At 32.4% G+C, this 27,941-nt stretch overlaps 4 protein-coding genes across 4 annotated transcripts; 1 reads left to right on the forward strand and 3 right to left on the reverse strand.

The window, feature by feature from the left end:
• Positions 1 to 3,995: 3,995 nt before the first annotated feature.
• On the reverse strand, positions 3,996 to 5,044 carry LOC131036979 (ricin B-like lectin EULS3). The gene is made up of 4 exons (XM_059214470.1): positions 5,018 to 5,044; positions 4,826 to 4,930; positions 4,545 to 4,667; positions 3,996 to 4,390 (listed from the first exon to the last, which is right to left on the reverse strand). Exons 1-4 carry the CDS (start codon positions 5,042 to 5,044, stop codon positions 4,259 to 4,261), a joined length of 387 nt encoding a protein of 128 aa, XP_059070453.1. The 3' UTR covers positions 3,996 to 4,258.
• Positions 5,045 to 8,682: 3,638 nt separating this feature from the next.
• Positions 8,683 to 10,598, forward strand: LOC131036977 (uncharacterized). Its single transcript, XM_057969008.1, has 2 exons — positions 8,683 to 9,023; positions 10,346 to 10,598. The coding sequence occupies exons 1-2, from the start codon at positions 8,683 to 8,685 to the stop codon at positions 10,596 to 10,598; spliced, it is 594 nt and encodes a 197-aa protein (XP_057824991.1).
• An 11,924-nt stretch (positions 10,599 to 22,522) lies between these two features.
• Positions 22,523 to 23,704, reverse strand: LOC131036940 (ricin B-like lectin R40G3). The gene is made up of 3 exons (XM_057968964.2): positions 23,354 to 23,704; positions 23,073 to 23,195; positions 22,523 to 22,917 (listed from the first exon to the last, which is right to left on the reverse strand). Exons 1-3 carry the CDS (start codon positions 23,624 to 23,626, stop codon positions 22,684 to 22,686), a joined length of 630 nt encoding a protein of 209 aa, XP_057824947.1. The 5' UTR covers positions 23,627 to 23,704; the 3' UTR covers positions 22,523 to 22,683.
• Positions 23,705 to 26,181: 2,477 nt separating this feature from the next.
• LOC131036939 (ricin B-like lectin R40G3) lies at positions 26,182 to 27,356 on the reverse strand. The gene is made up of 3 exons (XM_057968963.2): positions 27,013 to 27,356; positions 26,732 to 26,854; positions 26,182 to 26,576 (listed from the first exon to the last, which is right to left on the reverse strand). The coding sequence occupies exons 1-3, from the start codon at positions 27,283 to 27,285 to the stop codon at positions 26,343 to 26,345; spliced, it is 630 nt and encodes a 209-aa protein (XP_057824946.1). The 5' UTR covers positions 27,286 to 27,356; the 3' UTR covers positions 26,182 to 26,342.
• Positions 27,357 to 27,941: the final 585 nt, after the last annotated feature.

The raw sequence follows: 27,941 nt of genomic DNA on the forward strand, positions 1-27,941 counted from the left end.
CCCACCAAAACACCAATTTTGACTCACTTGCCCACAAACAGAACTAGTTGCAATTAAGCCTCCATATGAAAGAATTGGGTGATAAATTTTGACACCCTCAGGATCTAGGAAAAAAAATTATATTTTCAGATACCCTTTTGGGATTTCTCAACAATATCTCAGTTTTTAATACCAGACCAACTTGCAAATATCTCAACCAACACTGCACTAATAGACCTAATAGGGCTATTAGACCCAAACTAGTTTGGTTCTCCTAATTGGTGACCATCACTGACAAGGAAATATTATGTCAACCTCCAAATTTCTCTTCTACCATATTCAAACCCCTTTCCAGTGCTCTACAACTCAATTATCATGCACTACACTCATCAAATCGATCTTTTACATAGAGATGCTAGACCTAGGGTTAGTTCTCCATCCTCTTCGCCCTGTTGTGTTCTCTTAATGTATTTTGGAGCTGACATGTGATGAAGTGGCCTATCATCTCCTATAATGGAAGAGTGTTTAGTTAAGGATTGATAGGACAAAACCCATTATTGTAGTCAAACCCTAGGGGTTTGAGGGTTTTAGGCTACCCGGTAGAGATTTTCATGTAGAATGGGGCAGCAATAACTTAAATACTTCACACTGAATTAAAAACAAAATAAAAAATGATCTAGTTTCAGGATCTATTCCATGAGCATTCTTTCCAATCAACCTTCAATATGCAATCAATAGAAACTAGATGATTTTTTGAGTTTCCAATAGTTTTTGATGCTTCAATTTCCTTTCCAAATCAACCAAAATCAGCCCATCATATATCTTTTTCTGTTTGGGGTCCTTAAAGGTGTCACCCCAAATGAAAAAAACCTCCCCCAACCATTTTTCAAACTGAACGGACCGTTGGGGAATCACAACTTGCAAAAAGTGCAAAATTGTCATGACAACAAATTGACAATATGACAATTTTTGCATTATTCAACCAACTTAGACTCCAGAGTATCATAGTCCCCCAAAATGATTAAATTTAATTCTAAAACATTGAAAATGACTCAAATAAACCTTTATCCACTTGATCCATCAATTTAGACCAATGTGACCCCTATTGACTCAATTTGCTCTACAAGACCCTAAATGACAATTGGACCCAAACATGGACAAACTTGTCACACTCCTAGGACATTGAATTACAAAAAAGGACCCATAGGGTCTTATTACATTCCTTATAGTCTAATAGAATATCATCTTGTTCTTGGTTCATTTCTCCATAGGTAGGTCCTCTTGCACCATACTCCTCAGGTGAAATTTATCTCAAGTTAGAAGATCCCAAGTCTCCCAAACTCTGAAAAATCACATCAATTCCCAAGCTCCCAATCATCTTGAAATACCAAAACCCCAAGATCCCATTTTCATCCAACCTCCTAAAATTTTATCAGGTTCCAAGGTCATAGCTTAACCTCAAAACTCAACAAAACCTAGTGCAATTAGTTCTACCTACACCCTTGCCACTGTTAGATGACAATTATTACTCTTTAAATGGTCATGGATCAAATTTAGATAGATCAACATCCATATATAGGTATAAATAGATGTGTTTTGGTCATTTTTAGGTATCATATCAAAGAAAAATATGACACAAAGGGATGAACGTCCCTTTCAACTTTGCAAAAATCATAAAATTTTAGGATCTAATACATGCTTGCATGACTCCTTTCAATGTGATTAGAAATAAGTATTTCAAACCTAAACATTTTACTATAATATATAATGAAAAATTAAAAAAGACAATTATCAGAGAAATAAAATAAAATAATTTATAAGAAACCATAGGATTCCATCTTCTAGCTTTGGGTTTAGAAAATTTGTAATTTAATTATCTAGGTTTATCCAAAAATTATAATATCTTTTTATAGCCTCTAAAGATTGAATTCTTAAAGGTAAACTTGGCATTGATTTGTTTCTCTCTATCTATGGTGTGCATTTCTAAATGAATTGTTACTTAGTTGGCTAGCTAGACAATTGTAAAACTTTTGAAAAGATTTTGCAAGGTATCTTTTCAAGGCAGCAAAGGAAATGTATGAATATGCTCAAGGATTACAAAGTAGAATCATGTGATACTCTACAAATATATGTTATTTTTTTAATATATGTTTAGAATCTAGTTTCCTTATACATTTTGAAGGATTTAGCCATTTTTGATATCTTTATCAAGGTATATTTTTTCTTCATTATATTTTTCTAATATAAATTCTATGAATCTATTGGTCAATTTGATAAAGGAACCACTCTACCACAAGATCCACCTTCCTTTCATCCCAAAGCACCCACAAAAAATGATTTAACCATATTTTTAATTTAACATGTTTAGTGTATTCCTTTACCATGACTAAATGTATAAAATAACATTAGGGGCCATTATGAATAAATTATTAGATAATGAGTATGATAAGCTATCTTTCTTATTAAGGTTCTTGATATTCAATGGTGCAAACTAGCATAGAGGTACAAATATTACAACCAAAGTAGGGGTACATTGTGCATTAGGTATGGTTTGTGTAAAGGTAAACATTTATTTCTATAATGGTATCTATTGTAGCACCTTAGAAAATCCTCCCTTGGTTAAGTAGATATTTGATTCAATCAATAGTTTCCCAACTTCATCATAGGTATTTGATTCTCTTCCCAAATTTTACACCCTTGAAACTTGGGGCATAATTTGAGCTTGATGTGAGACATGTGACTATTCTCACCAACACTTAGTCATTAGAGAAAATATAAAAAATAATATTAAAATCTTCCTAAGAGACATCTAAATAAATTTTTAAAAAACTTATTAACTATAGTAAATTGATGAAGTTCATGCCTTATATCAACAGTTGACGATGATTGAAGAGTCTTTTAGAAAAATCCTAAAGGTGGTTGGATAATTAGATTTAACATAGAACTTAAAATGTAAAATTTTAATATTGGTTGGTCTTTTTGTTTCTATTTTAGCAAACTTGTTTTAAGAATATATATGCCACATATATTGTAAAACTATTTATAATTGATACTAAAGAAGACCATTTTACTAGATTTCTATGTTTTCCTAAATTCCATTATATGTTTTAGAGGTTTTCTTGGTGTACAATTATTAAACATTATATATTTAAATGAATTAAGTTTCATATCATAATCTCTCTCAATATATAAAAGCATACATGTGTAGCAACTGGTCTTCCGGCAATAATTATGTTTTTGTGTTTGTCAAATCCATGCATGATTACAAGCTACATCTAGTGAAATATTAATGAATGTGTAAATGGACTTTGTTTACTAGAAAATAGCTATTTAAAAAGGAGAAAGGTCTAAGATTTCTGTAAATAGAAATTTTATTTTATTTTATTCCTTTAAGCCTAATGTTTATATCATTTTTAAAAGCAAAAGAAAAATCAATTAAGATCCTTTAGAACTATATGTGAAACAAGGTATGATATGAGAATATAAAATGAAATGTCTAACATATGAACATACAAAAGGATATACAAAAGGATAGAATACAATGAATTAATTTAAGTTTGTGAGTTTAGTTTATAAATTTAAAGAGTAAATGGGAACAAATTATTAATTATCCTTCAACATTGAGATAAATTTTAAGGGAAAAGAATATAACTTTAAAATAAAGAATTTAAAAGTTATAAATTCACTTTATTAATATGTCAAAATATCTAATATATATTGTTTTTTCAAAACTCAAATATAAAATTCCAAGAACTTCATCGTAAAAATAATTAAATAATTAATTAATTATTGATTATTCAACATTATTTCATACATGTTATAAACTTTGTTGTAAGCTTTTCAAAATATTCCTTTTTATCAGTTCTAAAATAAAATCACTCAAATTTGAAGTGTACTTAGACAAGAAAGCATTCTTTTCTATGCAAACTTTTAACTGATCAGAGAAAATCAAAATATGAATCAAAATCTAGCATAAGATCCTAGTTAGAAATTAGAACATATCGATAGAAATCATGTACTATAAACTATAGAACTTCTTTATTTATATGATCAGGTAGACCCATGGAAATAGCATATACTCCTGATTTCCACGCTTAAGAAGTTACAGACTAAGAATATGCATAACATACTTATAGCAAATAGATGTCTCTATACTGTATATATCATTATGATCTTTCTAATAACAGGGGGAAATCTTCAAGAGTTGGTTGTCTTGTTTGTTCTACTTCCACAACACAACTCTAGTGCCCTCTTCAATGCCTCCATGCTTCCTATCACCCTAGAATGCATGCAAGTTAAGGCCAATGTCATTTGCCATCCTTATGGTCCTGTAACCATATCCCATGTCCTCACTCTCACTCCACAGAATACTCTCATTATAGGAACCAGGCTCGTACTTGGTCAGCAACACCTATCATGAACAACTCTATACTTTATCATCGAAAGCCATATCTATAGTCACTAGGTCAAATTCAAAAACATCCTGAAATAAAGAACCTTTACAGTGAAACAATTATAGTCTACTATAAAAGAATAACTCAAAAACAAAATATATGTATATATACCTCCTGACATGCAGCAGGGGCATGACGAAGGGCCTGCCTAGTGGCCTTGTTCACAAACCCAAAGGCCGGATGACCCACTGTGTCCCTCACATGGTTTCTCCATGACTCATCTTTCACCCATTGCTGCATACAATAGACACAATACATATATATGAAAAGTTACCTAAGAAAATAGCTATCTCTAAAACAATCAGAGTCAACACAAAACTTTTAAATATATATCAACTTATAGACATAAATTCCAATACAAGACACGTCTAGTATAGGAAATGTATATATACCTGAGTTGGTTCACTGGGATTATAGTAAACCAACATTTCCCTGCCATCTCTGATACCCAGAGCATAATCAAGATTGGCCTTAGAGCAGACCCTCACAATCTGCCCCTGTGGAAGGCTGTGCTAGCTCTGTTGCCCACTGGGTTTTCTCATTTTCTCTGTTTCTAAGAAACTTCCATGTTTGTTCATGGGTACCTCTTCAGGCTTTATGTCGGGACCCATCTCGCATTAACCTTTGCATTATTTTTTCTTACATTTTTGTTGTCTCTCTCCCCAGTTGTGCATTCCCATGGGGGGTGTTAGAGTAAATAATTTATAATATAAATTATTCACTTAATTGCATTAATTCGATAAATAATTTGTGCCTTAATTGGTAATTAATTATTTCCATTTATTATTTAGTTAATTAATTAATTAAAAATAATTAATTAATATTTATCTCCATGCATAATGCAAACTAGGAAAAGAAAACTATGTTTAGATTTCGAGAGTTTCATTCATTTAATTGGTCTATTAATCTTTTTGTGCATACATGACTAATTCATGCATTCAATTTCTACTCTCAGTCTATTTTGGAAACTCCACCATTTAGGGTTTCTATCTTTAGAGTTAGATTTCTTTATAAGGATTTCATATCCTTCATTGTAACTCAAGCAATTTCATTGTTATTGTATTCAATTATTTAGTTGGTCAATTCTCTCTTTATCCAGGACAGGTATTGTTGCAAAAGATAACTAGGCTTGTGGGATTCGCATTTCACGAATTCTAAAACTTTTACATTTCTTAAACATGCCCACCAAGGAACTTGTGACCACCATATCCAATGAAAATAGTTTTGGTTATTGTGTGATGGATGTCCCTGCCCTATTCCAAATCTCCAAGTTTTCCATACCTTAAGAGGATGTCAACAAAGGATATGGAGATTGACTTTAGATGCATCAAAACCTCCTCAAAAACATGAATTTATGTAAATGTTGTAATTATATACAATGGGAAAAAAAATTTAAAAACTAGTCTCATGGCAAAAATGGTAATTGTGTAAATGTTGTAGTTTTTTTATTCCATGTGGATCTTTATAGTACCAAGCATCTCTAATATAATTATAATCTATCCATAAATAAAATTTTATTAGAAATCTACACAAAACCTCTGCAAAAGGTCATTTTTTTCCTATTTTCTAGACAACTATTACTAAACTTTGACTAAAGACTAGAGTAACATTGGGATTTATAAAAGTAAAAACTACTTTAGCAACTAGCCTACCTTATGTTAACTTGTAAAAGGAAAAGGGATAGAAGGGGGATACATTTTGGGGAAAAAATAGGGTTAGAGTAACAAACAAAGAGGGTGAGAAAAGTAGTCTAAAAGAGAGGTCACTGATAAAATTTATTTATAACACATAACCATACATAAATAAATCTCCTATATAAATAAGAATTTTTGGCCAAGGGGAATCTAAATGCTTACAAATAATCCACTTCAATTCAAAATTCATAAGTATACAAATACATACACATTCATAATATCAAACTGGGAAATTTTTTTTAAGATGACGATCATATGATAACAGTTAGAAGAAACCTTTCAAAGGAGATAAACAAAAAGTGCAAAGTGGGATTGTTTATGACCTTAATGATCCTAAGGAGAAACCAACATGTTGTTGGATATAATAACAAATGACTCATGATAAAAAACAATCTTAGTCAGCAAATGGGTTAGAAGATTGTGAGATGAATTGAAAGATAAAAGAAAGGCATGTGTGAGTTCAAGGTTCATAAAAAAACAAGGTTCTCAAATCACTAAATACAAAACTAAAGATTTTTAGAGGAGAAGCTAAAAAGATCCAAAACCACAAATAAAGGATCAATAATGGCACCATGTTATCAACATTCAAATGAGCCAATTTAAGATTGTGAATTTAGACTATAAATCTAATAAAGTTAATAATGCAAGTTCATTGTGAGTACACAGATATTTAGTCACCTGAGAAACTCATAATATTATCATTGACCAAATGAAAATTAGCCTTAGAAATAATTTCTTATTCTTTTACAATAAAGAGTTTGCTAGTTGTATGTTCATTTTATTAACATATCAAAATACATTACAATAGATTTTGTAATTAAACCTTCCAATAGAAAAAATTGAGACAAAGATTAGAAAAACAAGACCAATCATCATCTGCATCTTCATCCACCTCCCATCTATAGCAGCAACCAAAACCCTAGTCCCATCACATCAATCTCCTACTCTTCCCGCTCTCATTGTTTTCACCTCCCCTTCTCACCATTTTCACCTCCCCCTCTTATTTAGTATCAAAAAAAGCTACTAAGCATGTTTTTAATTAAGAATGGGACTTGTTTTGAAGTCATTTATTTGTTTTAAACAAAAATTCATTGGAATACATTTTTATTAATGTTAGAATAAGTCAACAAAACTCTTTTAATAAGTTTTCATTAACGAGGATGTGCAAATATAGGATGACCTATTAAAATGGCTCTTTGTGTAGATGAATGTGACCATCACAAAGATCAATTGGCTGGAGGTGACAGCTAAGGTAGAAGATAGGATTAACACTTGGGCCTGATTTAGATGAGGACAAAATTTGGAAAACTGCCACAGACCTTGTTGGCATAATGGGGTAGTGGGATAAGGTGGGAGGGAAGATTGATGATATGGACTCCAAGATAAAGATAGAAAGGACTAAGATCACACTGGAGGAGGTTGAAAAATCCTAGGAGTCCCTCAAGAAGAAAATTAAGGAGGTTAAACTTGCTTGTAGTAAAGCGGCTAGTAAGCACAATGCCTCCCTCTAGGCTATCCAGGTTGAGACAGAAAAGAAAAAGGCAAAGAAAATAAAATTCATGGAGTCCCTAGCTATGGCTTTTAGCCTCACTACATCTTTCATTCAATCCACCCCAAATTCCACATCGGTCTCTTTTGTCTTTTGGATTGGGTCGAGAGCAAAAAAGAGTCTTTTTCTTATAAAGTGCTTAGTTTGTGCCAGTATTGGCAAGAAAAAGGTACCCTCGTGTAGCATACTATCTCCTTGTGTCTGTGTTGGGTGGATGTTCTATTTTTTGTGGTTGTTTTGGCTCTTCTTTGTATTGTTGGACTTTTAGATTACGTGTTGGCTCTTTGTTCACCCTGTTGGGTTTTTGTCATATTTTGGTGGGGTTTTTTTTGCTAGTTGTGCATCCCTCATGCACTCTTATTGTCACTCTACGGATATGTAATGATACAGGCCTATTCCACTTTTATTAAACAAATCAAAACTCTTTTAAGTTTGTTTGAGAGAGAATCACAATATTTCAACATGAATGGGCATGCATTTATGAAATGGTGGAAATAATATAGGAAATAACTTAAGGACAAGAAGTACATGAAGTTTAAAGGAGATTGACTTTTTTAAAAGAATATTAGAAAATATATATAAAAATTATTTTCTAAGAATAATTATTTAAAGTGGTAAATAGTTGTAAATTATAAAAAAATGATTTGAATTTTAATAAAAAATATATGTATTTTAAAAAAAAATAGCTTTTCCCTTTTATAATTTGATAATATTGTTAATAATTTATAAATTAATTTATAAGAAGGAAGATGAATGATTAATTTTGTAATAAATCTTAATATAATAAATATGCTTATAAGAAATCTCATAATTGTAGGTTAAAAAAATTAGAGAGTTTGAAGAGATTAAAAGGTTCTTTTATTTTTGAGGATTATGGAATAATTTTTATTTAATTTTGATGTATAATATTAAATATATTCATCTTAAGGGGAATGTTATTTCTCCTTCTGATTTAGATATTGCATCCAGATGGAACATCAAGTTGGATTATCCTAAGGACCCTAGAATGGCTAAATCTCCAAGAGATTATGCCCATTGGACACTTCCCTCATCTGGATGGGTCAAAGTCAATTTTGATGGCGCATCCAAAGAAAATTCAGGGTTGACTGGGTGTGGGGGAGTGATTAGGGATAAAAATGGTAGGTTTTTGGCTATGGTGGCACTCCCCTTGGGATGTCAAACTAACCACCTTGTTGAAGTTATAGTCGCCTATCAAGGGTTATTGTTGGCCAAAATAAATACTGCAAAGTCAGTATGGCTGGAAGGGGACTCTAATAATATCATCCAATGTCTATTGGGTAATCATAAACCCTCATGGAATATAAAATGGTGGATTGAGAAAGCCAGGTACTTATTAAAAACTTTCCAATACCATTACATTTATCATGCCTACCGAGAAGCCAATGGTTTGGCTAACCACTATGCTAACCTTGGAGCTAATCGCAATTATGAAAAAGAATGGGAGCTAGGGGATAATTTATCGACCAAAATAAAGGCCTTAATGTTATATGATTTGGCCCAGGAGAGACAAGTTTTAAATAATTACATAATTCCTTATTCCTGATGGCTCACATTCTAATTATTGATTGTGTCATCTTTGTGTTGCTTTTGGTTGGGTCACATGTTTTCTAGGTATTTTGTAGCCTACTCTGGAATTAACCAACCCTACTCAATACTACCATTGTTGACTCTATAAGAGGAGAAAGGAAGAGGGTGGAGCCCTTGAACTATGAAGAGCTCAAGAAGAACAAAACAATTTGGTGCATCCTGGATCACGGAGGGCTCACTCCCTTCATTGAAAGATTACATGGTGCCCATGCAAATGTCATGAAGAAATTCGCTAAGGGTTTGAATGATGGAAAAATTAAAATTGATGGCAGAACTACAAAAATTGCTAAGAAACTTATTGCTGAGGTCACGGGCCTATCTATAGAAGGGGCGAAGTTCTAGAGGGATAGGAAAATGGTTGATGATATAGTCAAGGAGTTTCCTAGAAATTAGAAGGAGATGGCAAAGCTCGCAAAAGTTGACAAAAGAAGCTACAACACGGGTAACATTAAATCTATCTAGTGCTCTATTCTTGTGGTTTTGATGAAGTACATTACCCTTGATGGAATATTTACTAGGGCCTACGAACATCATTTTGTTTTGCTAAATCATTTTAGGCATAAAGAGAAAATTTATAAATTCCCTTCTTCTTGATGGCATCCATTAATGCTAGCATTAAGGACCACAAAAAAAAATAATTCCCCTATCCTACATGGTGGATTGCTCTTCCTCATCCATGAACACATCAAAACCCTACCCCCTCCCTTGACTAGTGTTCCTGAGGATTTTATCGATTATGAGGAAGGGGACCATATTAGTCTTCCCTCGAATGATGAAGAATGGAACATTGATTTGGAAGACTTTGATTCTGATTCAAGGTCTTCCTCAAAGAGTGGCCAAAAAGCTGAATGTGGCAGAACATCCCTTATTTCCACTACAAATTTTTATTCCTAGCCTTCTCATGACTCACTTTTGGATAAATTTGTCCAAGCCTGAAACCAAAGTGATAGACCCCCCTTCCCAAAGGAGCTCAATGCTAATTCCCCTATCCACAAAATACAAAGGGAGAATCCCGATGATGTTCTATCCTTAGTTCGTAATGTTGTTGTTGACAACTTCAGGATGTTTAAATGGGCCTTTCATGAAATTAAAGATATCAATATGAAAATTCAAGCAATTAGCAATAAACGAGATTCTCAAGCTACAGAACATCAGATGGTTGATCAAAGAAAGGCAATTGTGGATTCAATGCAGAAGATTGTGGGAACGATTAGTGATATGAAGAAAGAGTATGACTACAGGATTTCTCAGCTAGAGGAGAAACTCAAGAAAGACTTTGAAGGTAGACTGAGTAATATGGAGAATAAATACTAGAATATAAATGAAAATCCAATATCTTTGGTGACCTTAACTCACAAAGTGGTTAAGAACTTGGTTGAGAGTTTAAATACCATGGTTGGAAGCTAGAATCCATCCATATGGGAGGATATATAGTGGACATGGAAGGGCTAGATAAAAATCTTGAGGATACCGTGAGACCTTACAAGAGAACCAGAGCTAATATGAAGAAGAAAACTTCTAATTAGGATATTCAGAAGTTGAAGAAGATTTCTTTAAATATGACTTGGTTGAAAACTAAGGCCATTGAGGCCTTTAAAAAACTTGTACTAGTTTCTTCCTTTTTGTTGTCTCTTTCTTTATTTTTGGCTTAGTGTTAGTTTTCTGCTTTCTTTGGGCTATGGTGGAATTGGCATATATTTATGCATATTTTTGATATAGTTATTTGTTAAACCATTTTAGGCCCCTTCAAAACATGTTTGTCCCATAATAAAAAATAATCAAACAATATAAATCACAATCTTATGCTATAGAAATATGCTAAGAAAAATAAGTATGAAAGTTCTCTTAGATATTACCTATAATAGATCATAATCAACCCTAACTTAGCTTGATGAATTCATTTAAAATAATATAAGAGGCATACTTTAAGATGCATTACAAAAATGGCATTGCAATGTATTGATTGAGTATAAAGAGGTTCCCATCAAGTTCTACATATCATTGAATATAACTTATAGAAATGATTAATATAGCCTAACGCACTTTGATACAATGTTAGAAATTAGGATCTTACGGTACTAATCATTATAACAAGATACAAAATAAATAAATTAAGAATCATACAAAGATAATGTTAACACATTACACAAGTTATCCATGGGAAAAATCCTTTTGGGTAAAAGACCACATAAAGCATCATTTTATCAAAACACTTACAAAATATAGTCTATATAAAAATAGACTTGAACCTAGGGACATTTCTCCTTACATCCACATGGCCAGTAATACCTCTTGTGCATAGCCATGCAACTCACCATTGATCTACCAAGTATCATGCCTCTCAAACAAGAGAGAACCTCCTTAAATATAGGAGGAAGGATGGCTTCACTAGTCACATCTCTTCAATAACCCCCATTCATAAATAATTAATAATCTAATAGTTATGATTATAATTATTTCAAATCGGATATGCTTAATAAAACATATAATACAAATATTTTATAACAACCTTATATTATCTTCATTATTGAAATTACATAAAATCCTTCATTTGTCTTCCTCTATCTTTAATCCTTCAATATCTACACATGGAGTTTTTTCACACCTTTCAATTAGACATAAAGGATAAGCTTTCTCAATCTTCACAAATACCAAAATAATATTTATTGAAAGCGTACTTGCAAAACCTACAAAAATAATACATGAAATGTAGAACAAATGGTTAGATTGAGTTGAATCTCATATCATGCATACCAATAAAATATAATTTCTAGCTGATTATTATTCATAAAAATTGGGGGATTGTTCTCATAGAGTGTATATTGTTCCTTTTTGTTATACATAAGAATGGACACTAAATCTCCTATATGTGTGAACCTTAAGGTCTCAATTATTACATCTCTTTTAGGAAAACAATTAATTGTGCTTGTGGATCTTTCTAGTACCATGAAGCTCTAATATAATGAAAATTCACCCAAAAAAAAAAAAAAATCTTTAAAATATACACAAAACCTCTACAAAAGGTCATTTTTTTCTAGTTTCTAGACAACTATTACTAAACCAACTAAGACTATAGTAACTCTATGGGATAGTGAAAAGTAGAAACTACTTTAGCAACTAGCCTACCTTATGTTAACTTAAGAGAATAGGAATAGAAGAAGGATACATTTAGGAAAAAAAGATAGGGTTAGAGTAACGAAAAAAGAGGTTGAGAAAAGCTGTGTGAAATAAGTGTGATTAATAAAATTTGTTTATAACGCATAACTATACATTACTAAATCTCTTATATGAACATGAATTTATGGCGAGAGGGAATCTAAATATACACAAATAATTCACGTCAATTTGAAATTCATGATGCTAAGGTGGTCGTTAGAAGAAACCTTTCAAAGGATAAAAAGAAAAAAGGGGAAGGTGGAACTGTTTTTTACTTCAATGATCCTAAGAAGAACCACCAATGTTGTTGGATACAATAACAAATGACTCGTGATAAAATTAAAAAAAAAAAATCTTAGTCACCAAATGGGTTAGAAGATTGTGAGGTTAATTTAAAGAGAGAGTTGAGCCACATGTGAGTTCCAGGTTCGCAAAAAAATAAGGTTCTAAGACAAATTAATACAAAACTAAAGATTTTTGGAGGGAAGCTATAAACAACCAAAACCATGCAAATAAAGGACCAATAATGGCACCATGTTATCAAGATCCAAATGAACCAATTTAAGTTTGTGAATTTAGATTATCTAAATTATATAAAAAAGAATATTAAAAAATAATATTAAAATAATATTAAGATTATGAATTTAGATTATCTAAATTGTATCGTAGTTTAATATTAGATTGAACTTAGAAGTTTATCATAGATATTAGATTAAATTTAAGTTGAAATTAGTTCGATCTTTACCCACACAACGAGCCAGAACTTACATGATTTTTCTAGCCCATAAATGAGAAAAGGTGAGAATCAAGATCAAGGAATAAATGATCCATATATGATAAAGTGACAACAAAGATCAGGGAATAAATGATCTGTATATGACACCTATTTCTGGGCAACAACTCTTCTCTGCATACTTACCCTTAAAGCTTCAATCATACGGATGTAAAGGATAAAAGAAAACTACAATAGCGTGTAACTACTGAATTGCATCTTTTTCTCTATTATCACTTCAAAGAACTAATTCCAATGTAAAGCTGAAAGAAAAGTTGTATTCCATTCCCTTCCACTCACACATCTTTATGAACTAATATTCCTTTTATTGCCCTATATAAACATCATTAAACCTCAAAACACAAAGACAACACAATCACTCATTTGTATTGTTCATTACTTTCTGCATTTTATTTCCTATGCTATATGCATGGCATATTACCAGCAGTATGAGAGCCAAAGATGTGGTGATAGGGAGCAAAAGTGTGGATTTCAATTTGAGAACAATTACAGTTTGCAACAAAGGCACCATAGCCTTCCACAGGGGCAGATTGTGAAGGTCTGCTCTTATGAATACATAGTTGACATTGATACTCAGAAAATTAATATTGTGGTAGATAAGGATACAACTGAGAAGACAGATATGGCTAGTGAGCCACCGGTAATAGATGGTACATAAGGTAAACCGGTAGATGATAACAAAGAGAAACAAGATAAACAACAAGCAAAGCAATAGGCTCCATCATAGCAACATGTTCACACCAAGACAGTGCCACTGGCAATAGCTGAGCAAGACAAACCTTTACTTAAAGAAATGGAAACACAAACTGACCTACTAGAGGTCACCACAAGCAAAGAAAATGCTCCCATCGGGGAATACAGAGTGTTGGCTCTTCAAGTACAGATTTTAAACCAACTAATGTAATAGAAGTTCTTTTAGATTCCATAAAGAAAATAACAGATTATAGCTCCCAGGCATACAAGGCAATAGATGATACCATTCCAATTTTGAAAATGATAGCACCTAAATGTAATGTAGACAATAAAGATTCTTTGAATTGACTTGACACTTTGTCTAAGTATATTACTGACAACACTGTGACAGTTGAACAAATAAAAGAGGATGCATTGAAGGAGAGATTAGAGAAGGAGAACAAAAATTCTTTGAGGAAGAAATAAAGAAGTGTACAAGGCAGTTTGACACACTTCTACCAGAACTATGTAGTACATTAAAGGAATTCAAAACTTTGTACAGAGACACATGCAAAACTAACTTTTTGACAGTTGATATAGACAGAAAGATTAGCAAGATACAGGAAGAAATAAATCAACTAGCTGACAATTTCATTAACTCATCTAATTCATTATCAATTTTTGAGAAGAAGATAATAGGTTTTGAGGAAGAACTATTAAAGTTGGAAAGAGAAAAAGAAAGAATAAAAGATAAGGCTAAAGATCTTAAATGGAGACTAAGTCCAAAATTGGACTATCTAGCCTCCTTAAGGAAAGAAATATCTGATGCCTTGATTCAAGGACAGAAAACACTAGCAGAGCAAATGCAACACCTCACCAGTACAGTTCAGAGGATAGAGGCTGCAATAAAAGATAGTAAAAAGTTTCTTGAGAGCCTAAATCTAGTTTTGGCAGATCTTTTTCAGATTGAAACCAATCGGTTACAAGGATGAAGCAGGAAACCACACTCAATTGACACTTTGACAACCTTTATTATTGATGCCAAAGGGGGAGTAGTGGAATGAGAAAAAAATTAGTAAAATGACTCATCAACTCAGGGGGAGTACACATTCTTTTGGTACATAATCTTTGGTAAGACAATACCGGCAGATTCTTTTTGGATGACAGTTTTTTGGATTTTTCACATGAGTGTTGCCATCAATGCCAAAAGGGGAGATTGTTGGCAAATGCACACTCCAATGAGAGATTGTTGGTGATTGAAGGTTTTGTCATTGATGGCAACCTTACAATCCTATGACACCGGCAAGGCAATCCACCGGCACTAGCAAGGTTAGACTCTACACTGGTTCATAGACCACCGGCACCGGCAATAAAAGGAAGCATACCGGCACAGAGGCCGACAGGAATTTTGTTTGTAATATATTTTTTTATTTATTGTAAAATCGTTGTAAGCCAACTTGGCAAGTTGTAAAATGACTCATATATATAAGAGATCATTGTAGAACATTTTGGTAAGCATGGAGGAATGTAATTAGGCGAAATAAGGTAGACCTATTATGCGATTTATAGGCTAAGGGTTTATGTATGAAGCAGAGATATAAACCGGTACTAGATCTGGCATAGTAGATGCTATTTTGAAGCAGTACAACACATTGGATTTACATAATCCACTTTGTAAGTCAGTGAGACTTCCCATTTTGTAATTGAACAGTGAGCTCTAGGCACTTGGCCTTCCTACATGTGCAGGCCCCTCTTGTAGCAGTAATATTCTCTTATTGGCCAGTAAGTGAATATTGTGGGTCACAAATCCCACTGAGGTTTTACCCACACCGGGTTTCCTCATTAAACTATTGTTTTATGGTGTGTTTTTCATGTGGTTATTGTTATCTCTATTTATTGTATTACTTTCTCTTTACCGGTATACAGTATTAATATGTTCCACATGTTTTAAATTAAGAAATTGCTTTAACCCGTTAGATACTGATTCACCCCCCCTCCCACCTCTCAATATCTGTGGGAATCCTAACAATATCTATCTCCTTGCAAACTTATGACTCTAGAGGGACCACATAAATCAATATGCGCAAGATCCAACAATCCATTACAAAAATGCTTTTTACTTTTGAAAGAAACTCTAGTTTGCTTCCCCAATTGGCATTTTTTGAATATAGAGTTAGTACGCTTCATCAATTTAGGAAGATCTCTTACTGACTAAGTAGAACTTATCTTAATCATGTTGTAAAAATTTGCATGACACATCCTTCTATACCACAACCAACTTTCATCAATGTGACCAATCAAACAACTTTTACCAACACCATTCAAGTGAAAGATATTACCTTTTGTCTTTGTACCTGATGCAATCTCAATTCTAGAACTACTCAAGATTCTACACTTCCCATTCTTGAATTGAAGATTATAACCCTTGCCAGCCATTTGTCCAACACTTAGAAGATTATTCTTTAGGCCTTCTGGATAAAAGCACAATGTTGTGTCACAATTTTATAAAGGAACCGGCCAAAACAACTAAAATTGTTTAACTTCGACCGCATAAAAGTGGCATTTTTAAATTGAATTTTGAAATGATGTAAATTGATCAAATGTAGAAATATTAATGAAATTTATGTCTATTATTTTTTTTGAAATTAGGAAAAAAAATTGATATTTATTTTATAAATTCAAAGATAGATTTTTCATTGCTGAAAAATGCTAAAATCAAGGGTTCTATTCGATGTCAACAAAAGAAAAGAAAATGGACTTTTTTTTTCTGATTTTTTTTCCAAATAGAGAACATAGATATGCAGTGTTAAAAAAAAACTAATTTTGATGTATATTTTTCTTGTTGTAATATTTTGAAGTCCAACATAACTAAATTTGTCAATTTTCATTTGACGTCAGCTTTTGACTACTAAATTTATCATTAACCAAAAAAACAAATACCCTTTTTTTTAATATCATTTAATATTTATTTTTTTAATTTCTAATCAGCCTCTTTTTGAACTTTAAAAAGATACTTGCAATGCTTAATTAATAAAAATTATTAAAATAAATTAAAATAGTAAAAAAATTATATGTCTAGATTTGTGACTTCAAGCTCTACAAAAGGGTATTTTTCGATTTTTGTAAAACAATATTTTGCTTCAAGAAAAATTGAGCAAAAGTGAAAACTTTCAAAAATACAGAGTTTTTCACCTTTTTTGTGTCACATCACATGACACATAGACTAGTCTGACCGGACTACCCTTATTTCAAACTATAAAAAATAATTTGAATTTTTTTTTATGGACTCATTTGAACTAAGGGAATCCAATCAAACTAAGTCCGACCGGACTCCCAGTGCCATTTCGACACCATGTAGGTGTCACGTGGCCCAGAGGTAGTCCAACCGGACTACCCTTAGTTGTCCCAAAGTTTGACATAGCTCCATGCTTATACCCTTCTACATACAAGACATCATCAATAATGTGCTTACCATCAAGAGAAATAGAACCTCCACCATGGATTATACTAGCTTTGTCTTCACCAAACCTAACAACACCACTATCATACTTTTCAAGCTCACAAACTTTTTCTTATTACTTGGCATATGATGAGAGCATCCGATGTCAATCACCCATTCATCTTTTTCTTAAACTTGTGCAGCCAAAGATCTTTCCTCATTAATACAGGTAGTAGAATTAGTAGGTATTGGATCATCTTCCTTGATATGTAGAAACACCCATGCATTATCACTTGAATTTCCTTTATCAGATTCATCATCTATCACAAAAAATTAAGCAGCACAATAACATCTCTTCTAAAATTTAGGCTTGTAGATTTTCTTAGGAACTCTTTTCGGACACCTTAAAGAAAAATGTCCTATCTTATTGCATGAAAAACATTTAACAGGAAAATTTCCTTCATACTTACCGGCCCCTTTAGGTAACCTCCAGGCAATAAGTGCTTCAAGATCATCAAGCTCTCACTCTTCTTCTTCAATTTCCCTCATTTATTTTTCATATCTAGATATCATCCTTGAAGAAATTTCACCCAGATAAAAAACTTTTCTTGTCCTTTTTGGAAATAGTGACTTTGAATGTAGATTCTACCTTAGGAAGAGAATCACCAAATTCACTTAATTCAAAAGTTGATAACTTGCCAATCAACATGTCTTTTGTCACATCAGTCATAGTCTGGATCTCCTCAATAGCAGGAACTTTGTGTTTGTAGGATGCAGGAAAGGATCTAAATGATGAGGAGGCAACAGACCGGAAGGATAACCTTGAACCAAACCAACCAACCTCTAGGGCTCACAAACTCAGACAGATCCCTACTACCAAAGGGTCCTTACACAACACCAATTCAAGCAATGGTTCAATGACACTAAATAGATCCTTGGAAGCCTCAAATGTTCCAATATGTCCCCTTACAAATAACTAACACTTCTCAAGACCTGTGTGACTACACACACCCTTGCGTACATGAGTGGGCTACTACTAGGCTTTAGGATTTGAATGGCCCACTTCACCAATTCAATAGAAAAATAATTAGAGGGGTGTTCTCACAACACCTTACCCCAAATTAAATAGGATTTCATGGTTTCGACCCACCAAAACACCAATTTTGACTCACTTGACCACAAACAGAACCAGTTGCAATTAGGCCTCCATATGAAAAAAATTGGGTGATAACTTTTGACACCCTCAGGATCTAGGGAAAAAAATTATATTTTCAGATACCCTTTTGGGATTTCTCAATAATATCTCAGTTTTCAATACTGGACCAACTTGCAAATATCTCAACCAATACTGCACTAACAGACCTAATAGGGCTATTAGACCCAAACTGGTTTGGTTCTCCTAATTGGTGACCATCATTGATAAGGAAATGTTATGTAAACCTCCAAAGTTCTCTTCTACCATATTCAAACCCCTTTCCAGTGCTCTACTACTCAATTATCATGCACTGCACTCATCAAATCGGTCTTTCACATAGAGATGCCAGACCTAGGGTTAGTTCTCCATCCTCTTCGCCCTATTGTGTTCTCTTAATGGATTTTGGAGCTGAAATGTGATGAAGTGGCCTATCATCTCCTATAATGGAAGAGTGTTCAACTAAATATTGATAAGACAAAACCCATTATTGCAGTCAAACCCTAGGGGTTTGAGGGTTTTAGGCTACCCGATAGAGATTTTCTTGTAGAATGGGGCAGCGATAACTTAAAGACTTCACACTGAATTAAAAATAAAATAAAAATGATCTAGTTTCAGGATCTATTCCATGAGCATTCTTTCCAATCCACCTTCAGTATGCAATCAATAGAAATTAGATGATTTTTTGAGTTTCCAACAGTTTTTAATGCTTCAATTTCCTTTTCAAATCAACCAAAATCAGCCCATCATATATCTTTTGGTGTTTGGGGTCCTTAAAGGTGTCACCCCAAATGAACACAACCTCCCCCAACCATTTTTCAAATTGAACGGACCGTTGGGAAATCACAACATACAAAAAGTGCAAAATTGTCATGACAACAATTTGACAATATGACAATTTTTGCATTATTCAACCAACTTAGACTCCAGAGTATCATAGTCCCCCAAAATGATTAAATTTAATTCTAAAACATCAAAAATTTCTAAATAAACCTTTAACAACTTGATCAATCAATTTAGACCAATGTGACCCTTATTGACTCAATTTGCTCTACAAGACCCTAAATGACAATTGGACCCAAACATGGACAAACTTGTCACACTCCTAGGACATTGAATTACAAAAAAGGACCCATAGGGTCTTATTAAATTCCTTATAGTCTAATAGAAGATCATCTTGTTCTTGGTTCATTTCTCCATAGGTAGGTGCTCCTGCACCATACTCCTCAGATGAAATTTGTCTCAAGTTAGAAGATCCCAAGTCTCCCAAACTCTAAAAAATCACATCAATTCCCAAGATCCCAATCATCTTTAAATACCAAAACCCCAAGATCCCAAGTTCATCCAACCTCCTAAAATTTTATCAGGTTGCAAGGTCATAGCTTAACCTCAAAACTCAACAAAACCTGGAGCAATTAGTTCTACCTACACAATTGCCACTGTTAGATGGCAATTATTATTCTTTAAATGGTCATGGATCAAATTTAGATAGATCAACATCCATGTATAGGTATAAATAGATGTGTTTTGGTAATTCTTAGGTATCATATCAAAGAAAAATATGACACAAAGGGATGTACGTACCTTTCAACTCCCCAAAAATCATAAAATTTTAGGATCTAATACATGCTTGCAAGCCTCCTTTCAATGTGATTAGAAATAAGTATTTCAAACCTAAACATTTTACTATAATATATAATGAAAAATTAAAAGAGACAATTATCAGAGAAATAAAATAAAATAATTTATAAGAAACCATAGGATTCCATCTTCTAGCTTTGGGTTTAGAAAATTTGCAATTTAATTATCTAGGTTTATCCAAAAATTATAATATCTTGTTATAGCCTCTAAAGATTGAATTCTTAAAGGTAGAATTGGCATTGATTTGTTTCTCTCTATCTATGGTGTGCATTTCCAAATGAATTGTTACTTAGTTGGCTAGCTAGACAATTGTAAAAGTTTTGAAAAGATTTTGCAAGGTATCTTTTCAAGGCAGCAAAGGAAATGTATGAATATGCTCAAGGATTACTAAGTAGAATCGTGTAATACTCTACAAATATATGTTATTTTTCTAATATAAGTTTAGAATCTAGTTTCCTTATACATTTTGAAGGATTTAGCCCTTTGTGATATCTTTATCAAGGTATCTTTTTCCTTCATTATATTTTTCTAATATAAATTCCATGAATCTATTGGTCAATTTGATAAAGGCACCACTCTACCACAAGATCCACCTTCCTTTCATCCCAAAGCACCCACAAAAAATGATTTAACCATATTTTCAATTTAACATGTTTAGTGTATTCCTTTACCATGACTAAATGTATAAAATAACATTAGGGGCCATTATGAATAAATTATTAGATAATGAGCATGATAAGCTATCTTTCTTATTAAGGTACTTGATATTCAATGGTGCAAACTAGCATATAGGTGCAAATATTACAACCAAAGTAGGGGTACCTTGTGCATTAGGTATGGTTTGTGTAAAGGTAAACATTTATTTCTATAATGGTATCTATTGTAGCACCTTAGAAAATCCTCCCTTGGTTAAGTAGATATTTGATTCGATCAATAGTTGCCCAACTTCATCATAGGTATTTGATTCTCTTCCCAAATTTGACACCCTTGAAACTTGGGGCATAATTTGAGCTTGATGTGAGACACATGACTATTCTCACCAACACTCAGTCATTAGAGAAAATATAAAAAATAATATTAAAATCTTCCTAAGATACATCTAAATAAATTTTTAAAAAACTTATTAACTATGGTAAATTGTTGTCCAATTGATGATGATTGAAGAGTCTTTTAGAAAAATCCTAATGGTGGTTGGATAATTAGATTTAACATAGAAGTTAAAATGTACAATTTTAATATTGGTTGGTCTTTTTGTTTCTATTTTAGCAAACTTGTTTTAAGAATATATATGCCACATATATTGTAAAACTATTAATAATTGATACTAAAGAAAACCATTTTACTAGATTTCTATGTTTTCCTAAATTCCATTATATGTTTTAGAGGTTTTCTTGGTGTACAATTATTAAACAATATATATTTAAATGAATTAAGTTTCATATCATACTCTCTCTCAATATATAAAAGCATACATGTGTAGCAACTGGTCTTCCCGTAATAATTATGTTTTAGTGTTTGTCAAATCCATGCATGATTACAAACTACATCTAGTGAAATATTAATGGATGTGTAAATGGACTTTGTTTACTAGAAAATAGAAAATAGTCATTTAAAAAGGAGAAAGGTCTAAGATTTCTGTAAATAGAAAGTTTATTTTATTTTATTCCTTTAAGCGTAATGTTTGTATCTTTTTTAAAAGAGAAAGAAAAATAAATTAAGATTAAGATCCTTCAAACTATGTGTGAAAAAGGTATGATATGAGAATATAAAATGAACTGTCTAAGATATGAACATACAAAAGGATATACAAAAGGATAGAATACAATGAATTAATTTAAGTTTGTGAGTTTAGTTTATAAATTTAAAGAGTAAATGGGAACAAATTATTAATTATCCTTCAACATTGAGATGAAATGTTGAATTTTAAGGGAAAAAAATATAACTTTAAAATAAAGAATTTAAAAGTTATAAATTCACTTTATTAATATGTCAAAATATCTAATATATATTGTTTTTTCAAAACTCAAATATAAAATTCCAAGAACTTCACCCTAAAATAATTAAATTTTTAATTAAATATTGATTATTCAACATTATTTCATACATGTTATAAACTTTGTTGTGAAACAACATTATTTCATACATGTTATAAACTTTGTTGTAAGCTTTTCAAAATATTCCTTTTTATCAGTTCTAAAAGCAAATCACTCAAATTTGAAGTGTACTTAGACAAGAAAGCATTCTTTTCTATCCAAACTTTTAACTGATCAGAGAAAATCAAAATATGAATCAAAATCTAGCATAAGATCCCAGTCAGAAATTAGAACATATCGATAGAAATCATGTACTATAAACTATAGAACTTCTTTATTTATATGATCAGGTAGACCGATGGAAACAGCATATACTCCTGATTTCCACGCTTAAGAAGTTACAGACTAAGAATATGCATAACATACTTATCGCAAATAGATGTCTCTATACTGTATATATCATTATGATCTTTCTAATAACAGGGGGAAATCTTCCAGAGCTGGTTGTCTTGTTTGTTCCACTTCCACAGCACAACTCTAGTGCCCTCTTCGATGCCTCCATGCTTCCTATCACCCTGGAATGCATCCAAGTTAAGGCCAATGTCATTTGCCATCCTTATGGTCCTGTAACCATATCCCATGTCCTCACTCTCACTCCACAGAACACTCTCATCATAGGAACCAGGCTCATACTTGATCAGCAACACCTGGCATGAAACAACTCAATACTTTATCATCGAAAGCCATATCTACAGTCACTAGGTCAAATTCAAAAACATCCTGAAATAAAGAACCTTTACAGTGAAACAATTATAGTCTACTATAAAAGAATAACTCAAAAACAAAATATATGTATATATACCTCCTGACATACAGCAGGGGCATGACGAAGGGCCTGCCCAGTGGCCTTGTTCACAAACCCAAAGGCTGGATGACCCACTGTGTCCCTCACACGGTTGCTCCATGACTCATCTTTCACCCATTGCTGCATACAATAGACACAATACATATATATGAAAAGTTACCTAAGAAAACAGCTATCACTAAAACAATCAGAGTCAACGCAAAACCTTTAAATATATATCAACTTATAGACATAAATTCCAATACAAGACACGTCTAGTATAGGAAATGTATATATACCTGAGTTGGGTCACTGGGATTATAGTAAACCAGCGTTGCCCTGCCATCTCTGATACCCAGAGCATAATCAGGATTGGCCTTAGAGCAGACCCTCACAATCTGCCCCTGTGGAAGGCTGTGGTAGCTCTGTTGCTCACTGTAGTTGTACTCAGACTGATTATAGCCATAGTTTTGCTCCATATTTCTGTATGGAGGACCGTACTGCTGCTGACCATACCCACCATCAGAGTCATTTGGGTATCTTGGGCTCTCATACTGCTGGTAGTATGCCATACTTGCTTATAGCTTAGGCAAAAAGATTCAGAAAACAATGAACAATACAAAACAGTGAGTGCGTTGTCTTTGTAGTTTGAGGGTTTGATGGTGTTTATATAGGGCAAGAAAACGAATATCAGTTCTTACAGGTGTATCAGCGGAAGGGAATAGAATTAAACAGGTGTAGCATGCACATTTTTTATACTTTGATCTTAATTCTCTCATTTTCTTATGGATAAATTGGAATTAATTCTTTAAAGTGATAGAGAAAAGAGATACAATAAGTTGTTACACGCTTCTGCAAATCAATAAGTTCGGTGTAAGCATGCGGAGAGCGGTGGCCGTCCAGAAAAAGGTGTGATATACAGATCATTTATTCCCTGATCTTTGTTGTCACTTTTTCTCATGAATTTGCTAGAAAAAATCTTAATAAGTTTGGGTCGTACCTGGTGTGGGAAGAGATTGAATTATATTCAACTTAAAATTTAATCTAGACCTTTCATAAAATTAAAACCTGAATCTAATGCATTATTTTGATTTTAGAAATCGAGTATAAGGTACATATATATAATATAGGTTTTTAGAATATATTTCGGGTATAAAGAGAGAGAATATTATAGTTGTATTTTTCATTATTCACCGCTACATGCTAAGTGTTGAATCAGCATGTAGAGGAAGCGTATTTTCAGACCTGGGATAAGCATTTGATTTAAGTCTATGAATTAAGATCAAAAATTATATTCAAATCTGAGTTTATTAGTCATATTAAATTTCAAATTATTGAACCAAATCATATTCATAAGAAAGACAACCTTGCAATTTTTTCCATGACTTTAAACAGACTGTTGGATAAATTTTCAGTGGTGAAAAGGGTGAAAAAGGTGAAAAAAAATTGGTTCAAAACAAGGTTAGATATAATAAATTGTGGAATCAATCCTACAAATATAGATGTGAATCGTGGATCCAACTTTTTAAAAAAATTAGCTTGTCTCGATGTCTTTACTTTGTCTTTGTATAAAAAATAATGTTTGAAATTTGTTAGTTTGCACTTGGTGGGGATAATTACATTCTCTAATATTGTATTATCATATTTTGTTTATTAGTTTTTGAAATGTAATTAGCTATTTATTTTCTCATAGAGTTTTCAATTTCTAATTAGTGAAAAACAAGAAAAATTAGACCAAGTACATGGCATATCTATAGTATCAAATTCTAAAGTTTAATTATAATTGTGAATCAAAATACAAACAATAAATTTTTTAAAAACTTATTAACTATAGTAAATTGATGAAGTTCATGCTATATATCAACAGTTGACGATGATTGAAGAGTTTTTTAGAAAAATCCTAAAGGTGGTTGGATAATTAGATTTAACATAGAACTTAAAATGTACAATTTTAATATTGGTTGGTCTTTTTGTTTCTATTTTAGCAAACTTGTTTTAAGAATACATATGTCACATATATTGTAAAACTATTTATAATTGATACTAAAGAAGACCATTATACTAGATTTTCTATGTTTTCCTAAATTCCATTATATGTTTTAGAGGTTTTAGTATCCTTGCTTGTTTTTTTTGACAATCACTTAAATTTGACATGAAGGTTTCTTGGTGTACAATTATTAAACAATATATATTTAAATGAATTAAGTTTCATACAATACTCTCTCTCAATATATAAAAGCATATATAAAAGCATATATTTAAATGAATTAAGTTTCTTGGTCTTCCGGTAATAATTATGTTTTAGTGTTTGTCAAATCCGTGCATGATTACAAGCTACATCTAGTGAAATATTAATGGATGTGTAAGAAAGGTCTAAGATTTCTGTAAATAGAAAGTTTAATAGAAAGTTTATTTTAGTTAATTCCTTTAAGCCTAATGTTTGTATCTTTTTTAAAAGAGAAAGAAAAATCAATAAAGATCCTTCAGAACTATATGTGAAACAAGGTATGATATGAGAATATAAAATGAAATGTCTAAGATATGAACATACAAAAGGATAGAATACAATGAATTAATTTGAGTTTGTTAGTTTAGTTTATAAATTTAAAGAGTAAATGGGAACAAATTATTTTGTTAGTTTAGTTTATAAATTTAAAGAGTAAATCGGAACAAATTATTAATTATCCTTCAACATTGAGATGAGATGAATTTTAAAGGAAAAAAATATAACTTTAAAATATTGAATTTAAAAGTTATAAATTCACTTTATTAATATGTCAAAATATCTAATATATATTGTTTTTTCAAAACTCAAATATAAAATTCCAAGAACTTCACCCTAAAAATAATTAAAATTTTCAATTAAATATTGATTATTCAACATTATTTCATACATGTTATAAACTTTGTTGTAAGCTTTTCAAAATATTCCTTTTTATCAGTTCTAAAAGCAAATCACTCAAATTTGAAGTGTACTTAGACAAGAAAGCATTCTTTTGAAGTGTACTTAGACAAGAAAGCATTCTTTTCTATGCAAACTTTTAACTGATCAGAGAAAATCAAAATATGAATCAAAATCTAGCATAAGATCCCAGTCAGAAATTAGAACATATCAATAGAAATCATGTACTATAAACTATAGAACTTCTTTATTTATATGATCAGGTAGACCGATGGAAACAGCATATACTCCTGATTTCCACGCTTAAGAAGTTACAGACTAAGAATATTCATAACATACTTATAGCAAATAGATGTCTCTATACTGTATATATCATTATGATCTTTCTAATAACAGGGGGAAATCTTCCAGAGCTGGTTGTCTTGTTTGTTCCACTTCCACAGCACAACTCTAGTGCCCTCTTCGATGCCTCCATGCTTCCTATCACCCTGGAATGCATCCAAGTTAAGGCCAATGTCATTTGCCATCCTTATGGTCCTGTAACCATATCCCATGTCCTCACTCTCACTCCACAGAACACTCTCATCATAGGAACCAGGCTCATACTTGGTCAGCAACACCTGGCATGAAACAACTCAATACTTTATCATCGAAAGCCATATCTACAGTCACTAGGTCAAATTCAAAAACATCCTGAAATAAAGAACCTTTACAGTGAAACAATTATAGTCTACTATAAAAGAATAACTCAAAAACAAAATATATGTATATATACCTCCTGACATGCAGCAGGGGCATGACGAAGGGCCTGCCCAGTGGCCTTGTTCACAAACCCAAAGGCTGGATGACCCACTGTGTCCCTCACACGGTTGCTCCATGACTCATCTTTCAACCATTGCTGCATACAATAGACACAATACATATATATGAAAAGTTACCTAAGAAAACAGCTATCACTAAAACAATCAGAGTCAACGCAAAACCTTTAAATATATATCAACTTATAGACATAAATTCCAATACAAGACACGTCTAGTATAGGAAATGTATATATACCTGAGTTGGATCACTGGGATTATAGTAAACCAGCGTTGCCCTGCCATCTCTGATACCCAGAGCATAATCAGGATTGGCCTTAGAGCAGACCCTCACAATCTGCCCCTGTGGAAGGCTGTGGTGGCTCTGTTGCTCACTGTAGTTGTACTCAGACTGATTATAGCCATAGTTTTGCTCCATATTTCTGTATGGAGGACCGTACTGCTGCTGACCATACCCACCATCAGAGTCATTTGGGTATCTTGGGCTCTCATACTGCTGGTAGTATGCCATACTTGCTTATAGCTTAGGAAAAAAGATTCAGAAAACAATGAACAATACAAAACAGTGAGTGTGTTGTTTGTAGTTTGAGGGTTTGATGGTGTTTATATAGGGCAAGAAAACGAATATCAATTCTTACAGGTGTATCAGTGGAAGGGAATAGAATTAAACAGGTGTAACATGCCCATTTTTTATACTTTGGAATTAATTCTTTAAATTGATAGAGAAAAGAGATGCAATAAGTTGTTACACGCTTCTGCAAATCAATAAGTTCGGTGTAAGCATGCGGAGAGGGGTGGCCGTCCAGAAAAAGGTGAGATATACAGATCATATATTCCCTGATCTTTGTTGTCACTTTTTCTCATGAATTTGCTATAAAAAATCTTAATAAGTTTGGGTCGTACCTGGTGTGGGAAGAGATTGAATTATATTCAACTTAAAATTTAATCTAGACCTTTCATAAAATTAAAACCTGAATCTAATGCATTATTGTGATTTTAGAAATCGAGTATAAGGTACATATATATAATATAGGTTTTTAGAATATATTACGGGTATAAAGAGAAAGAATATTATAGTTGTATTTTTCATTATTCACCGCTACATGCTAAGTGTTGAATCAGCATGTAGAGGAAGCGTGTTTCAAGACCTAGGATAAGCATTTGATT

This window comes from Cryptomeria japonica, chromosome 11, assembly GCF_030272615.1.
Source record: "Cryptomeria japonica chromosome 11, Sugi_1.0, whole genome shotgun sequence".
Lineage (NCBI taxonomy): Eukaryota > Viridiplantae > Streptophyta > Pinopsida > Cupressales > Cupressaceae > Cryptomeria > Cryptomeria japonica.

Coding starts and splice junctions, on each gene's coding strand:
- LOC131036979 (XM_059214470.1), bottom strand. CDS start 5,044: ATGGGTCCCGACATAAAGCCTGAAGAG. Junction 4,931..5,017: donor CCGACATAAAGCCTGAAGAG/GTACCCATGAAC, acceptor AGCCTTCCACAG/GGGCAGATTGTGAGGGTCTG. Junction 4,668..4,825: donor ATCCCAGTGAACCAACTCAG/GTATATATACAT, acceptor TATTGTATGCAG/CAATGGGTGAAAGATGAGTC.
- LOC131036977 (XM_057969008.1), top strand. CDS start 8,683: ATGGCTAAATCTCCAAGAGATTATGCCCATTGGACACTTCCCTCATCT. Junction 9,024..10,345: donor TGGTGGATTGAGAAAGCCAG/GTACTTATTAAA, acceptor TGACAACTTCAG/GATGTTTAAATGGGCCTTTC.
- LOC131036940 (XM_057968964.2), bottom strand. CDS start 23,626: ATGGCATACTACCAGCAGTATGAGAGCCCAAGATACCCAAATGACTCT. Junction 23,196..23,353: donor ATCCCAGTGACCCAACTCAG/GTATATATACAT, acceptor TATTGTATGCAG/CAATGGGTGAAAGATGAGTC. Junction 22,918..23,072: donor CCCCTGCTGTATGTCAGGAG/GTATATATACAT, acceptor GTTTCATGCCAG/GTGTTGCTGATCAAGTATGA.
- LOC131036939 (XM_057968963.2), bottom strand. CDS start 27,285: ATGGCATACTACCAGCAGTATGAGAGCCCAAGATACCCAAATGACTCT. Junction 26,855..27,012: donor ATCCCAGTGATCCAACTCAG/GTATATATACAT, acceptor TATTGTATGCAG/CAATGGTTGAAAGATGAGTC. Junction 26,577..26,731: donor CCCCTGCTGCATGTCAGGAG/GTATATATACAT, acceptor GTTTCATGCCAG/GTGTTGCTGACCAAGTATGA.